At 40.7% G+C, this 15,407-nt stretch overlaps 1 protein-coding gene across 6 annotated transcripts in view; it reads right to left on the minus strand.

Moving 5' to 3' along the window:
* Positions 1-15,407, minus strand: part of LOC109890145 (serine/threonine-protein kinase MARK1-like) — a 72,670-nt gene that overhangs the window by 43,224 nt on the left and 14,039 nt on the right. For all 6 annotated transcript variants that reach the window (XM_031828492.1, XM_031828495.1, XM_031828506.1 and 3 more), the window contains exons 2-3: positions 9,817-10,020; positions 3,767-3,820 (exon numbers count right to left, since the gene is read on the minus strand). In XM_031828492.1, the coding sequence (XP_031684352.1) occupies positions 3,767-3,820; positions 9,817-10,020 (258 nt within the window). The remainder of the gene's footprint in view (positions 1-3,766; positions 3,821-9,816; positions 10,021-15,407) is intronic.

Consider the following 15,407-nt stretch of genomic DNA (forward strand, 5'->3'; position numbering starts at 1 on the left):
ATCCCACACTGTGTTTTTATAATGCGAGAACTCATGGCGCATGCGTCTCGATAGTCCAATGCGGCTTCCTCTCCTCTTCATCTGCACAGTTCTGAAAACACGGGATAAAGTGACAGCAATATGTCAAATGCCTTTTAGGAATTTGCTTTCACTTGGAAATAAGAGACCTCTCCTCATTTTTAACTATATTCAACTTTATTTCAGGTATGCACAGATGGAAGAAAATGAGACGAGGGGGCCTTTTTAGACTACTGACGTGCACCCTTTGTGTTGAAGGACAAAGCACCCATGGCTAGGGGAGGATGTGGTTAGTTCAGAAATCACTGACCCTCACAGAGCAAATGGGACCTAATGCGAGCTATTGATCAGCTGGAATACGATAGCGTGGATGGCCCTCGCATTATAAGTGTCTCGGGCCATTATCGACAGATTCTGCCTCCTATGAAGAAGTCACAAGCCGGCCTACGTCCTGTTTCATGTACTAAAGGAAAACTGTACCTAAACGATTACAATGTTTCTGTCTGTAACTCTGTTTGTCCATTTCTCAGTCTCTGTTAAGATCATCCTTCCCTTCATTCATCCATCCACTCCTTTCATCCTTCCACCCATCCTAGACAGGCCGATGCAGGGTGTCCTGAATGACATCCACCACCAGAACTGCTCGTGGTGTGAGAGTATGAGCGAAAGCAAGCGAGCGAGAATTCTCTAGCGTGACTCATTACCGAGCTGAAACGCGAGCACCCTCTACGTAGTCGGAACCAACCAGAAGCCTGCGATACAACTTCCGCTTTTGGACGTTAAGGCGACACGCCATCTTAACCCTTGACTCTCGTGGGAATGGGCCTATATGGATAGGACTAAATTTAAATGTTTCTTACAGAAGAAATATGAAAAGCATATGCCTAACCATGGTAGCAATTGAAAGTGAACAGTTTGGAGAATATGGGGAAATTATTAGACCAAAGTTGAGGACACAACAAATCACCTGACACAAGACAAACAAAACAAGACACTTGATTTTGTGCACTTTGCCTCATTTGTTGATAACGAAATCAGAAAATAATCTTGATTTGATATTAAGATGAAAACGCATTGGACCTTTAATATACCACAGTATATAGATATGCAGAAACGAGTTTAAAAGCTCAAAATGCAATGGTGACTTGACCTCACAAGACCAGCTAGTTACACATAGCATATTTTTGAGGCACAAAATAGGCCCACATATTGATTTTATACAATCGTCATGCCACAGTTCTCTTTATCCATTAAATGGTTATAACCCATACCCAAAACACTAAGATAATAACATGTCCCTTGGTCGTTTCCCCCCAACAAAATCATTGTACATTTTAGATAAATGTATGACTTACTCGCTAAATCGGTAAATCGCTAGTTTATGAAATTACAGTTCAGCAATCCCAGAAATTCTTGGGTTTCTTTGTGTGCGTTGCTAGGAGCCCTCTGCATGTAAACCTATAATAATGGTATTGTAATGACCAACGTTTCATTCCCCAGGCCGCACCAGATGACATAGCCTGCTAAAGCTGTATCTAGGGGATTTTTGGTGTTTGGATTTCAATGTAAAAAGAGGAAACCTGGTATGCTTCTGTCTCCCGGTTCAGGCTCATATTTCCAGTGAACCGAGCGCACTTCCCCCGAGACCACTGATCGAGCTCACAAACAAGCTCTGGGTTTGAAATGGAGGACTGTCAGAAGATTTGGGTTCAGGTTCGTTGTTGTGTCACAGCTAAGTTCCTGGAAAGAGAAAGGTCTTGCAGGTGTCGCAGATGTGTTACGTTTCAAAAACACAGGACAACATTTTAAAATACTTATGCTGGAAGGGATCTAGCAAGGGTGCAGTTTGACACCGCTGTAGGTAGAAGTTTCCCTTAACAACTGATCTAGGGACCAGCTTACCCTCCCCCCCAGTCATACCTTTAACCATTAGGGGGTGAAAAAAGGCTAAACTGATTTTAGATCAGTGTCTAGGTGCAACTCAATCTATTCCACCAAACCCAGATTATCTACAGCTAAGCCCCTCCTATCAGACCTAGACACAACAAGGTTGCTCTTAACATCACAAGGCCTAGCCATAGGCCCAACCACATCTCCGAACCAAGGGAAGCGCTGTATCAAAGGTAATAAGCATTCACTGCATTCACATTGGCAGCACATTGGCATCAAAAGTCATGTGACATCACTATCCAATTAGAATCCTTATCATATTGTTGCTATTATGGAAGGCTTGGAGCCTAAATGGAGGAAGATTTGCCGAATCCTGGGGGGGCCATACTCGTGAACTTTTGCTAAAACCATTGGTTTTAAATGGCAAGATGCCAACTTTTCTCACAGGCCAACCTGGCAAAATTAGCCACGATTCTGGGGATGGCCAGCTGAGCAGATAACTACATCCGGTAATAAAAAAACAAGACAACATGCTTCCCCTAAATGTGCCAAGTTGGCTGGATGTCTTTTGGGTGGTGTACCATTCTTGATACACACGGGAAACTGTTGAGTGAAAAACCCAGAAGCGTTGCGGATCTTGACACACTCAAACCGGTAATTTATCCACATGAAATGGTTGGATGGAAACGTGGTTACTGGCACACATACACTATCCATGTCTCAAGGCTTAAAATTCCTTCTTTAACCAAGCTTCTCCCCTTCATCTACACTGAATTAAGTGGATTTAACATGTGACAGCAATAAGGGACCATAGCTTTCACCTGGTCTGTGTCATGGAAAGCAGGTGTTCCTAATGTTTTTCACACTCAGTGTATTTTGAATGATGCTTCCTTGACCAGGCTACTGTACTGATGTTACACAACATTCAAAAGGCAGTAAGGAACGTTTCCGCATATATACCAAATATTGTGCTTTTGCGAGATTGTTCTTACTTTTTTAAAGAGGATTATGCATTTCTATTCGTATCTACATCCTTTATAAAAAGATGGAAGGTGTTGGAGATCTTGTCAACGGTTGTATTTTCTCCTGACCATTATGACTATTTGGTGGCATAGTCCACTAAGACAGTTGCCTCAAAGTTCAATGGCTGAGAGTTCAAATCACTCCACATTACCACTCCACTGCTGGTCCTCAAGTCAAATATGTGTATATGTGACGAAGGAGATACTTATAACAATGCATATAAAATGATGTAGGCCTACATTTAGGTATACACATCCATGCAATATGATTATTAGGTCCTAGCAATGTGTTTGTGAACAAGGCTGAAAATTCCTTATGGAATTCATTCCAAATCTTAATTTTGCATGGTGATGACAGATTTTTTTTTCTCTCAACACAACACCTCAATGAATGTTATTCCACATTTCAAAATAAATATTATCACCCCATGGGGGATCCAAAATCACAGTGTAAATGGAACTAGGCACCATTCACTGAGTTAATTGTCAAGACACATATTTGCACGTGACGTAGTTAATTTGATTATCAGAACGTGCAGTGGATTTCTGGTAAGGATGCTTTAGTGAAAAAGTGTTGGGATCAGGTCAGGTTTAAACCAATGGTCTCAACAAAAGTTCACGAACATGGCCCGTGTGGCTCTGGTCCCTCATACACAATCTCATCCGGTGTCTGATGCAAAACTCAAAAGGGAGGTTGTATTGATATCATCATCTGATCTGTGTGCTCACCCATCATAGACTGTGTTTAACAGAGAGAGCAAGAGAGGGGAGGAAGAGAATAGAAAAAGGGAGAGAGAGAGAGAGAGAGAAAGAGTTGTTTGAATGTGAGGCCTTACCTTCTGTAGACTAGTGGGGTTCAACTGCGTTTTGTCTATTATCTTCACGGCAACCTACGGGAGTGGAGACAAACAAGAAAGACTTTACACACCAATCACATCCGGCCAAAGCTCTGTGACAGCACCCATTTTGTGTTGACAATGGAACGTTTTGATCCTCTATCCTAACCCAGGTTTAACGAAGTTTGAGGAGCTTCTGAGAGAGGTGTGTTGCAAATGGCACCCTTTTCCATGTATAGTGCACTACTTTTGACCAGCGCCTTATGGGCCCTGGTCAAAAGTAGCGCACTATATAGGGAATATGGTGCCAGAAAGTTATGATTAAATGGTAATTTAGCATCATGGTTAGCACCACCCGAGGTGTGCTTTCCTCAGAACAGAAGGATCAAGTCACCAGAGTGAAGATTCGACAGCCTTGGGTTGGTAACTCGAGCTTAAAATTGAAAATCTATTCAGGCCCAATTCTTGCTTGTCTGCTGGGGAAACAAAATAGAAAAAAAACTCTGTCCCTGTTATGGAGGCTGCAAATGCACAAACTGATTTATGTTTTGAAAGGAGGTGGTTGTGATGACATTTCTCAACCATAATTTCAGGAGAGACTGCTCTTAGAAATGTCTAGAGATGACTGCGGAGGTCGATACAGGCTCTGCTGGTTCCGTTCATATTGGTAAATGAAAATGTATTTTGGCCACTGAGTGAGTGATCTTAAATGAAGCCTTGGACGTGATGCCGATCTGCCTACACTCTCATAGTGAAAGGCAGTAGGCGGCCATTTCATCTATCAAGGTCTAAGCCAGAGGCTCTCGTGTCGATCCGTAATTTCTAAGATGAACCATTCAAAGAGAGAAGTTATGGTCCAACAGTTAAAGCGACACTCCTTAATTTGACTGTGGCTGCTTTTAGGACAATGGATCAGAGGGCTGTTGGTTCAAATCTGAGCTGGTGCAGTTGTGCTGTTTTGTCCTCCTGGTGCAAAACATTACCTGCTTGAAAGTGGAATTTAGGGGAGGAATAAGTAGATTTATTTGGGCCTGTGTTGGTGTACAAACTCATCAGCAAGAGCGTCATTTAAAAGACATACAATAACTAACTGGCAGTTCCATTTGTCCAGATCCACCCGCACAGATTAAAAACCGGTCAGAAGGGCTGCAGCTGCACTTGAGGTGAAAGTTAGACTGTGCCTTTAAATGACGCATATGAAATTCTTCTCTTACAACCCAGTGTGCCATAGATCATTTTAAAGTGTCACTGAGAAAAGGTTGCATCAGTCCCCGAGACTACAATTAACCATAATCACTATAATCAACACGCAATCATTTTCGGGATAGGAGATGACACTAGCACAACGCGAATCAAAGGCACCGTAGAACTGGCCTCCCTTGCAAAAAAACAGCCTCTCCTGAAATATGGATATGTAAATCGGTCACCATTACTGGGTAGAAACAGCAGGCTCCCGAGACCATAAGCATTCGCATCCTATCAGGATATCTTGGAGTAGGCATACCGGAATGTTTGAATTCACACGTAACAACCTCTCTCACTCAACACTCTGGTGCGAGTCCTGACGTACATTGCATCAATAATTTAACCTATACTGTGGCTCATGTTGGGTCAGAGTATCCAGCCAAAGTTATTTCCATTTCAAAAGTAGACTTTTTAAAACTGCGCTGAGGTCTTGGCCAACACTGAAAGAGAATTGTTGAGTGGTTGAGGTCGATGGGTGATGAGGGCAACCAGTGCAGCCATATCTTGTTAACTCTTGATTTGTCTGAAAGTGGCTGACAGCATTTTAGCAACATCAAATTGTATTCAAATCTGTTCATATACACCCCCAAGAAGACACATTTTATTTGTTTTAGGTTCTGACAAGCGACCACTTGGATATGGGAATTTTCACATTTTCATACATTCTTAGAATGTTTGGGAATTACATATACTAAGGCATTAAAAATAAAAATAAATCTATAGCAATATAGAGTGAGAAAGCGGCTGTGCATTTGGACAATAAATAAACATCTGTCTAGTCCAGGATCGGAGTCTATGCAGAACAGTGCACCATAGCCAGTTGGATAAGTTGGTAGAGCATAGCGCTTGTAACGCTTGTGGGTTTTATTCCCATCGGGGACCAGTACAACAACAAAAAATATGAAAATGTATGCACTCACTACTAGGGCTGTTGCGGTCATGACATTTTGTGAGTTGGTGATTGTCAAGCAAATAACTGCCGGTCTCACATTAATTGACCGTTCATTAACAAACACATTTAAGACAGCAGACTTTTGGAACACCTACATTTTAAAAAGTCTAATAAGTCAATTTAATATAGCCTACACCATCACAATAAATCCATAAATGATATTTAAAAACAGGTCTAAAGAAACATGATATGAAGAGCAAGAACAGAATAGCATACTCTGAGTTGTCTTCATGCCCTGATCTTGCTATGCCATATGGCTGTGGGCTACACTAGCTCATTTAGCAGACAAGATTTGCTTAGAATACCGTGGCATTATTTTATAGAATGAAGAAAACGATTGAACATAGCTGAATAAAACTAGAAAGGATGTTTTCTCCAAATGACTTGAGTGCTCACGTGGCTATTCTGTGTTGAGCGGTTAACAAAGAAACAGCTACTCCTATATGCTTCATTCAGAGTTCTGTAACTATAGTTGTGATACAAATGTTGGGCTGTGTGTTTGGTTTTTAATAGATTCTAAGACTGCATGTCGAGACTAATGATTTGAAAAAAGTCGCATGAAAGCATGAGCTCTGCATTTGTTGTTTTGCGCAGGCTGTACACACTTCATCAGTCTGTGTTTCACAATTTGACAATCACTTGAAATCCAGGCCTTTTGTGGCCAGTGGCCGTTATATTTATAATATATTTATAATTCCCTTCTCCCGGCTGCATGCCGAAGCACCGCTCACTCACCTGGCTCTCAGTCACGTGATCTGGTCTCTCTCACAGGCTACAAGTGAAGACCGACACAATGGGGACGCAACTGCATATTAAAGATGGGAAGAGCTGTAATTTTATTTTCGTCAGCCAAAAAGAGGAGTAGGCCTAACGCACAGCAAAAGCCAATTTCAATCTACTATCCCCCATAGTACAAAATAAATCTTCCAAACATAGTCTGGGACAGTTCTGGGATGCAATAGATCCCAAATTAATACAACCACAGAAATGTGATTATGCATTTAATGCTTTTAAAATAAAAAAAGGTAAATTTATGGTGAAAATTCTTCCCCAAAACTCATGTGCTGCATATGTATGCCAGTTAGAGACTACACCCGGTGTAAAGCGGATTAATGTGTTTCATTTTAGTAAGTTATTTGGCCACCTTAAAACATATAGGCCTATGGGCTAGGCTACATGTGGTGTGCGACTACGATTTGAAAAAGTCTCAAATTGGGCATCATTCACAAGTGATAGGCTAATATTGTCACCCATCAGACTATTCTTGATTTAATCTCATCTTTACATATACTAAATAATATATGTATGACGTTAGTTTTGATTTAGAATAGACAACTATCATGCACCGGTCTCGAAACACGGGCAGGGGGAAAAAATCCACGTCATCTACGCACTTAAATAGCGAATGGAGGACACTTTGCCCACAGTTCATTTTCATGCCAACCCATGTAGTCCATACTCCTGTTGTAAAGAGAAGCAATGTGCTTAATATTGGGAAAGTTGAGAAATAAATATAGTAGGCCTAGCCTATAGAAAGATAGATTTTTGATGACCTTTGTATTGATGTCAGAGTGATTAGAGGGACAATAGAGTGCAGAGTACCAGGAAGTTAGCAAGTTTGGTAGGCTACTAATGACCACCAGCGGCATCAGAGCTTGGAGAATTTGACTGCCATCATGACCGCCGGTGTGGGGGTAATGGGTCACCGTAACAGCCCTACTCAATACTGTAAGAGCGTATGCTGAATGACTAAAATGTCAAATGTAACTACAGTAGGCCTTTATGCAAACAAGCTATTTGCTACACAGGCCTGCCATCATTCACTTTGAACTGGATGTGTGTTTAAAAGGAGTTGCAACTTTAGTCTGAAGTATATTTTTTGATCATTAGAACGCATTAGGCAAAAGCCACAAAATACACCGGAATGGATTTTGGCAAATATATCAATACCACGGGAGTCTTCTTACATTTGTTAACTTTACAGTCCTATTGATCAAACAACCATGAAAAAAGGTAGGCTCGCTATCCCTCAGTTACACACATCAACAACTAATGCTAGCCAGAGCAAGATGAGCTAAAATCTAACAAAGGAACATTTGATAAACCCTCTCAAACTTTTTCAGCTAGTTGGCCTTCAAAATTGCACTGATAAATGGTGGGAATTGTAGCCTACTCGTCCTTGTGCAGCTTGCCTGCAACCAAGCTAACTGGCTAAGGTTGGCTAGCTTGCGACTTAGAGACAAATGAGAGAACACCTCACTCTGACCATGATTAGCTAGGCTGTTTACATGTTATCTAGAGCATTCAGGACTATTATTTTTTTGGCCTGTTTACTGACACCGGCCATATTCAGCAGGTGTTGCGCGTTCGTAAATTCATCAGGTATTGGTCTTACTCAGACGAGAGGGCTCTGAAATCAGACTTGTGATCATTGCCCTTGCTACATTGTATTGTCATTCCCAGACTTAGTTACATTTGTCAATTTTGTTCCAAAATATTGAGTAATGGAAACTGAAAAAGTGCATCCCACAAACAATGTACCAGGTCAGCTGTGATTTACAACCTGGTAGCAATATTTTTTGGACTACCAAGAAATGTATTGGGGAATTATATTAATCATGCATTAAACTGCATCATTCTTTTCTGCCAACAATGCCTTAGTGTACGTCATGAAATGTAGAGTCAAATAGAACCTACTTTTAAAACCTATTATAAAGTAGATTTTGTAGCATAAACTGGGAATTTGATATTTTTGACTGATATTATTGTTTGTTTCATATCTGAAACATAGTTCAAACGTTGTCAGCTCCACTTTAAAGGGAGATTTCACTTCCTTGTTTTAAATGGACAGTTCACTCCAAAACCAAAGTGTCAGATGTTTTCAGACTAAAAGTGGTCCGATGTTGATAAATCCACATCCCACCTGTTGTGGTAATCCAAAACGAAAAGATAAGCACCATATCATTTCTGATCTTATTTGGTGCTCATCTTTTTAAATTCCTTTGGGTTAGAGGGCAGAGACTGGATCTACAATACCAAAGGCATGGGACATTAAACTACCTTTAAGGTCAGAAAAAAAACATACATTTTCCTTCAACATTGTTTTCATAGAGATGTGGGACAGGACTTTGGTACTGTAGTTCACAAGATTCCCTCTTCTCTCAGTCTTGTTGAGCCCAGAAACCAAACATCCAGAGAAATTTGGACATGCAAACAATGTAAACTTTAGGAACTCCAGACCTCTGTTGAGTCCTTACATGTAATCGCCAAGCTATTGGCATGAATCCAATGTCTAAATATGTCTGTGTGGGTACCAAACAAGACCCATGCAATTTTCAACAAGGTCAAACTTAACATACCACGCCACGCGCGTGAGACCAATTTGAAAGAAGGAAAACTGGGTTATTTCCTGCTTAGGTATTTAAAATAAAGAAATAGACTCAACGTGGCCTCTTAGAACAGGGATCACCAATTAGATTCAGCTGAGGGCCGATTGTATCTTAAGCGGTTGGTTAGGGGGCTGGAACATAATTACAAATAATTATAAAAACAGAATATTTGACTAAAACAGAATAATTTAAAACCTTGCTTTACATTTCTATACAAATCACATACATACATACATTGGATTGGGGCGGCAGGTAGCCTAGTGGTTAGAGCGTTGAACTTGTAACCGAAAGGTCGAATCCTCGAGTTGACAAGGTGAAAATATGTCATTCCGTTCCGAGGCCGTCATTGAAAATAAGAATTTGTTCTTAACTGACTTGACTAGTTAAATAAAGGAAATATTACATTTTAAAAACACTACAGTTCAGTAAATGACAGCAACAAATTCATAACGGAGGAAACTTACCTCTCGTCCTGTCAGTATATGCCGGGCCAGCTTGACTTTGGCAAAGTTCCCCTTGCCAATGGTCTTGAGCAGCCGGTAGTTCCCGATGTGTGGCTGCTCCTCTGTCGTGGACGCCACAGAGTTCCGACATCTCGGCAGGCTGTGCCGACTCCCCGACTTAGCCGGTGGGGCCGGGGGCTCCTGGTAGCCCTCCACAGAAGTGTGCTGTAAGAATGTGACATGGGTGGAGAACAACAAACAGTGTCGGTTTAAAAAAATATGTATTTTATTGAACAGATAGAGGATCAAAGTGTGGAACGATAGAAAGGTTGTGTCAAAGGGGAGTAGGCCAGATTTAAACGTATGCCCAACATCGAAGATGTATGCCAGAGGCTGCGGCATTACGATTAGACCAGCATTCCACCAGCAACATGCATGTCTCTTCTACACAGTCAGAAAGCTATAACAGCTAGTGATACTATATCTGCTACATAAATCAGGTTTCCATCCAGTAAGTACAAATCATGACAGGCCTGATGGAAACAGCAAATGTTACTCTAAACTTTACAAATGTCAACAAAACAAATCAATAAGACAAGGTGGGATCTTTTCGTTCTTGTAAAAATTAATTATGCGAGAAATGGCAGTGGAAACGCTTTTATGTGCAAATATTGATTATTATAACCATCATATCGAAGTCACGTGATGATATGTTGTGTGGTCCTCCCACTACAACTCGGGAAAGCATGCAGTTTATTAGGTTACTGATGAAATAAGTTATGATGTACTTCACAGGGTGGTGAAAATGCACAGTGATGAGCTTTTCAATAAATATCAAGGGTCTTTTTCTGGTGTCAGGATGATCGATGCTTGGCTTCCGTTTGACACATACAAATAATCTTGCTCTTTTGTCAATAATAAAACCAGAGTGGGCACATTTACTATACTTTATAACGCAACATTTTAGTGACAAAACAGTAGAGTTGAAAATGCAATGGATACCCATTTAACTTGTGTTTTTTATTTGGTACATGGGAATTTTACCACGAAAGTTAGTTTTATGTGAACTACATCATTCACAGCCTTTAATATGCAACAAGTCAATTTGGTGGAAACATCTCTGGTGGGAAAATGCACATTGTTTTTATGCGGATTTTAAGAGTTATTCGCATGAAAATCTGTCGCCAATTGGATGTACCAAATTGAAAAGTAATGTTATTTTCTACACAGATCACACAATTATTGCGTAATGATCTTCCCTGATCTTCCAAATACCTCCGATGCGTTTCAAATCACATCAAACCATACTTCAGATTGATTTTATAGCATGTCAGGCTGAATTTTAAGACGGTCACTGGCTGTTGATTCTAGAGGTCGACCGATTAATCGGAATGGCCGATTAATACGGGCCGATTTCAAGTTTTCATAACAATCGGAAATTACTATTTTTGGGCGCTGAGTTTGCCGTTTAAAAAAAAGGCAAGTCAGTTTTTTAAATTTTTTAACCTTTATTCTACTAGGCAAGTCAGTTAAGAACAAATTCTTATTTTCAATGACGGCCTAGGAACAGTGGGTTAACTGCCTGTTCAAGGGCAGAACGACAGATTTTGTACCTTGTCAGCTCGGGGATTTGAACTTGCAACCTTTCGGTTACTAGTCCAATGCTCTAACCACTAGGCTACACTGCCGCCCCGTTAAGAACACATTCTTATTTTCAATGACGGCCTAGGAACTGTGGGTTAACTGCCTTGTTCAGGGGCAGAACGACAGATTTTCACCTTGTATGCTCGGGGGATCCAATCTTGCAACCTTACAGTTAACTAGTCCAACACTCTAACCACCTGCCTCTTGTTGCACTCCACGAGGAGCCTGCCTGTTACGCGAATGCAGTAGAAGCCACGGTAAGTTGCTAGCTAGCATTAAACTTATCTTATAAAAAACAATCAATCAATCATAATCACTAGTTATAACTACACATGGTTGATGATATTACTAGTTTATCTATTGTGTCCTGCGTTACATACAAATCGAGGCAATGCTGGGGGATGATTTAACAAAAGTGCATTTGCGAAAAAAGCACAATCGTTGGACGACTATACCTAGCCATAAACACCAATGCCTTTCTTAGTCAATACACAGAAGTATATATTTTTAAACCTGCATATTTAGCTAAAAGAAATCCAGGTTAGCAGGCAACATTAACCAGGTGAAATTGTGTCACTTCTCTTGCACTCATTGCACGCAGAGTCAGGGTATATGCAACAGTTTGGGCAGCCTGGCTCATTATTTTTTTACCTTTATTTAACTAGGCAAGTCAGTTAAGAACAAATTCTTATTTTCAATGACTGCCTAGGAACAGTGGGTTAACTGCCTGCTCAGGGGCAGAACGACAGATTTGTCAGCTCAGGGGTTTGAACTTGCAAACTTCCGGTTACTAGTTCAACGCTCTAACCACTAGGCTACCCCTCATTGCAAACTAATTTGCCAGAATTGTACATAATTATGACATAACATTGAAGGTTGTGCAATGTAACAAGAATATTTAGACTTAGGGATGCCACCCGTTAGATGAAATACCGAACGGTTCCATATTACACTGAAAGAATAAACGTTTTTTTTTTTTCTTCGAAATGATAGTTTCCGGATTCGACCATATTAATGACCAAAGGCTCGTATGTCTGTGTGTTATGTTATAATTAAGTCTGATTTGATAGAGCAGTCTGAGCGATGGTAGGCAGCAGCAGGCTCGTAAGCATTCATTCAAACATCACTTTCGTGCGTTTTGCCAGCAGCTCTTCGCAAGCACAGAGCTGTTTATGACTTCAAGCCTATCAGCCTAATGGCTGGTGTAACCGATGTGAAATGGCTAGCTAGTTAGCTGGGTGAATGCTAATAGCGTTTCAAACGTCACTCGCTCTGAGACTTGGAGTAGTTGTTCCCCTTGCTCTGCATGGGTAACGCTGCTACGAGTGTGGCTGTTGTCGATGTGTTCCTGGGTCGAGCCCAGGTAGGGGCAAGGAGAGGGACGGAAGCTATACTGTTACACTGGCAATACTAAAGTGCCTATAAGAACATCCAATAGTCAAAGGTATATGAAATACAAATGGTATAGAGAGAAATAGTCCTATAAATACTATATTAACTACAACCTAAACCCTCTTACCTTGGAATATTGAAGTCTCATGTTAAAAGGAACCACCAACTTTCATATGTTCTCATGTTCTGAGCAAGGAACTCAAACGTTAGCTTTTTTACATGGCACATATTGCACTTTTACTTCACCACTTTGTTTTTGCATTATTTAAACCAAATTGAACATGTTTCATTATTTATTTGAGGCCAATTAGATTTTTATTGATGTATTATATTAAGTTAAAATAAGTGTTCAATCAGTATTGTTGTAATTGTCATTATTACAAAAAAAAAACAAAAAAAAAGTAAATCGCCCGATTAATCGGTATCGGCTTTTTTGGGCCCTCCAATAATAGGTATCGGTGTTGAAAAATCATAAAATCGGTCGACCTCTAGTTGATTCTAACACATTTATCACAGGGTGAGGTCGTAATAATTGTCTGATATCAATATTGGGTTGTGGGACAAAAAAAATGTAGTTACTGGATCTCAACTTGTTGATGTTGGACTTCTAACCTGGATATATGATCCGACTGTTGACTTTGAAACCCTGGCAGCTGTACCCACGGCACGCGAAGCAAGAATTCAGGTGTCACCGCCCACTTCCGAGGCAGCCCATGTGTGATGCCTTAACCTCCTTGACATTATCGGACAAATAACTGAGTGACCCATGTGTTCGTTAGTGACACACTGATAGTAGTTCAAAGACATTTATACACCGTAGTAGTTAGGCCAAAATACAGTACTATCCAGTGTGTATACTAAACATTCATTTGTTTCCAAAAGTCAGAATTTCTTCCCACCGCCATCTTCCCAATAACAAACACATGGGAGTTTCTAGATATTTTCCTCATAAAGACATTGCTACTGGGCACAAATCTCAACACACAGCTCCTGTTTCAGATGAATTCAGATTATGTGCCTCTGATCTTGACATTATGATGGACTAATGCCACTGTATTGAATGTCACTGTACTGTATACATAAGCAGTGGGATCGTAGTATACCGATACACCGCACAATCAAATGAGTAAATAGTAATAAGGTTAAGTACACCAATGCCAATGGCTTCATGACAATGTAACAGGGAAGGGGTGTCAGGGATTAACCCTGTAACAATTGGTAAAGTACATTTAGCGCAGATATTTGTCATGACCATACTTCTCCATACGCTGAATTCACATTCATCCTCTGTAGTTCGAGCACTTTTGTAGCACTGCCATTCATTTCCCTAGTGAACACATCCCAGGTCTCAATCACTTGAGTAATTTATCACTGGTGACTGCGTGAGTGTTTGTCCCAAGAAAACATTGCCAAAAAAAAAATTGGCCAGTACTGTCGTACTTGGGGACACAAGGAGGTCAATTATGGTAATGATCGAATAAACAAGACGACCCGCCATTGTAAACACTAACTACATGTAATATATCTGGAGAGGGAAAAAAAGGCTGTGACCTTGGGACAAACGCAGAAGTCGTCGTTAGCCTCAACGCAGTTCGTTACGGCAGATGGGAAAATGGTGGTGGTGGGCAGAGCTCACAGATCATTTAGCGACTGCCGACCGGAGGGTCGTAAAATCAGATTTGTGGAGTGTTGTCAAGGAGTGTGTCTCCTTCAGAAGGGGAGTGATGAATTGCATATTATAGGTAATTCCTTGAAAACGTAAAAACAGGTGGGGCTGCACAACTAACACAAGTGACAGCAGCATATAGAGATGGAGCGCTGTCGTTATGTTTTCCTTCTCCATCCTTTGGCAGGAGCCTTGTGCAGTTGTGGTCTACTTTGTGAGCAATATCAACACGCTACTAGTCACCTCCATATATGGGCTACCAGATGTGGGACAGTGGCATCTCCCTCCAATAAAAATGGAAAGCATATCATTATACAAACAGACTGATATAGTCAACAAAATAGGTGACGTTGGGAAATGCTTAACACTATGGCAAAGTATAATCAACAATATTATCCTAATGATAGCATTATACCGTATTGTGGTATTATAATATAACCAACCAACCAGAATGTTGAGGTTTCACAGACCACACTTCCTCTCATTTCATTACAGTATTATTATAACACCTTACCTTAGTCTAATTAAAATCACAGATGTTTGATGGATGTTTTTTCAGATAAGCCCATTACACAGCACCAGTGCCCACTGTTGTTTTAACCTATTTTTTCCATCCAGATAGTTCATGTTGCCTACCTTCTGAATGGGGGTTAGGGGCATCTCTGGTGTTTGCCCTTGCTTTTAGCCGTTCGCCACTTATTTCTGCTCAACTTGCTCGCTCGTTCACGCTCGCACGGCTCGCTAAGCCCTAGCAACGGACCATCGTGTTTTGTAACACACGTTTTCTGAATTCTCCTTCCTCGTCTGCCAGTCTACAATCTGGTTTGATCACTAAAGGCAAAATGAAGCGCTCAGGTCATTCCTGAGCCTGTATTCATAAAGGCATCTAGTATTCATAAAGGCATCTAGT

The sequence above is a fragment of the Oncorhynchus kisutch genome, linkage group LG1, assembly GCF_002021735.2.
Source record: "Oncorhynchus kisutch isolate 150728-3 linkage group LG1, Okis_V2, whole genome shotgun sequence".
In the NCBI taxonomy this organism is placed as follows: domain Eukaryota; kingdom Metazoa; phylum Chordata; class Actinopteri; order Salmoniformes; family Salmonidae; genus Oncorhynchus; species Oncorhynchus kisutch.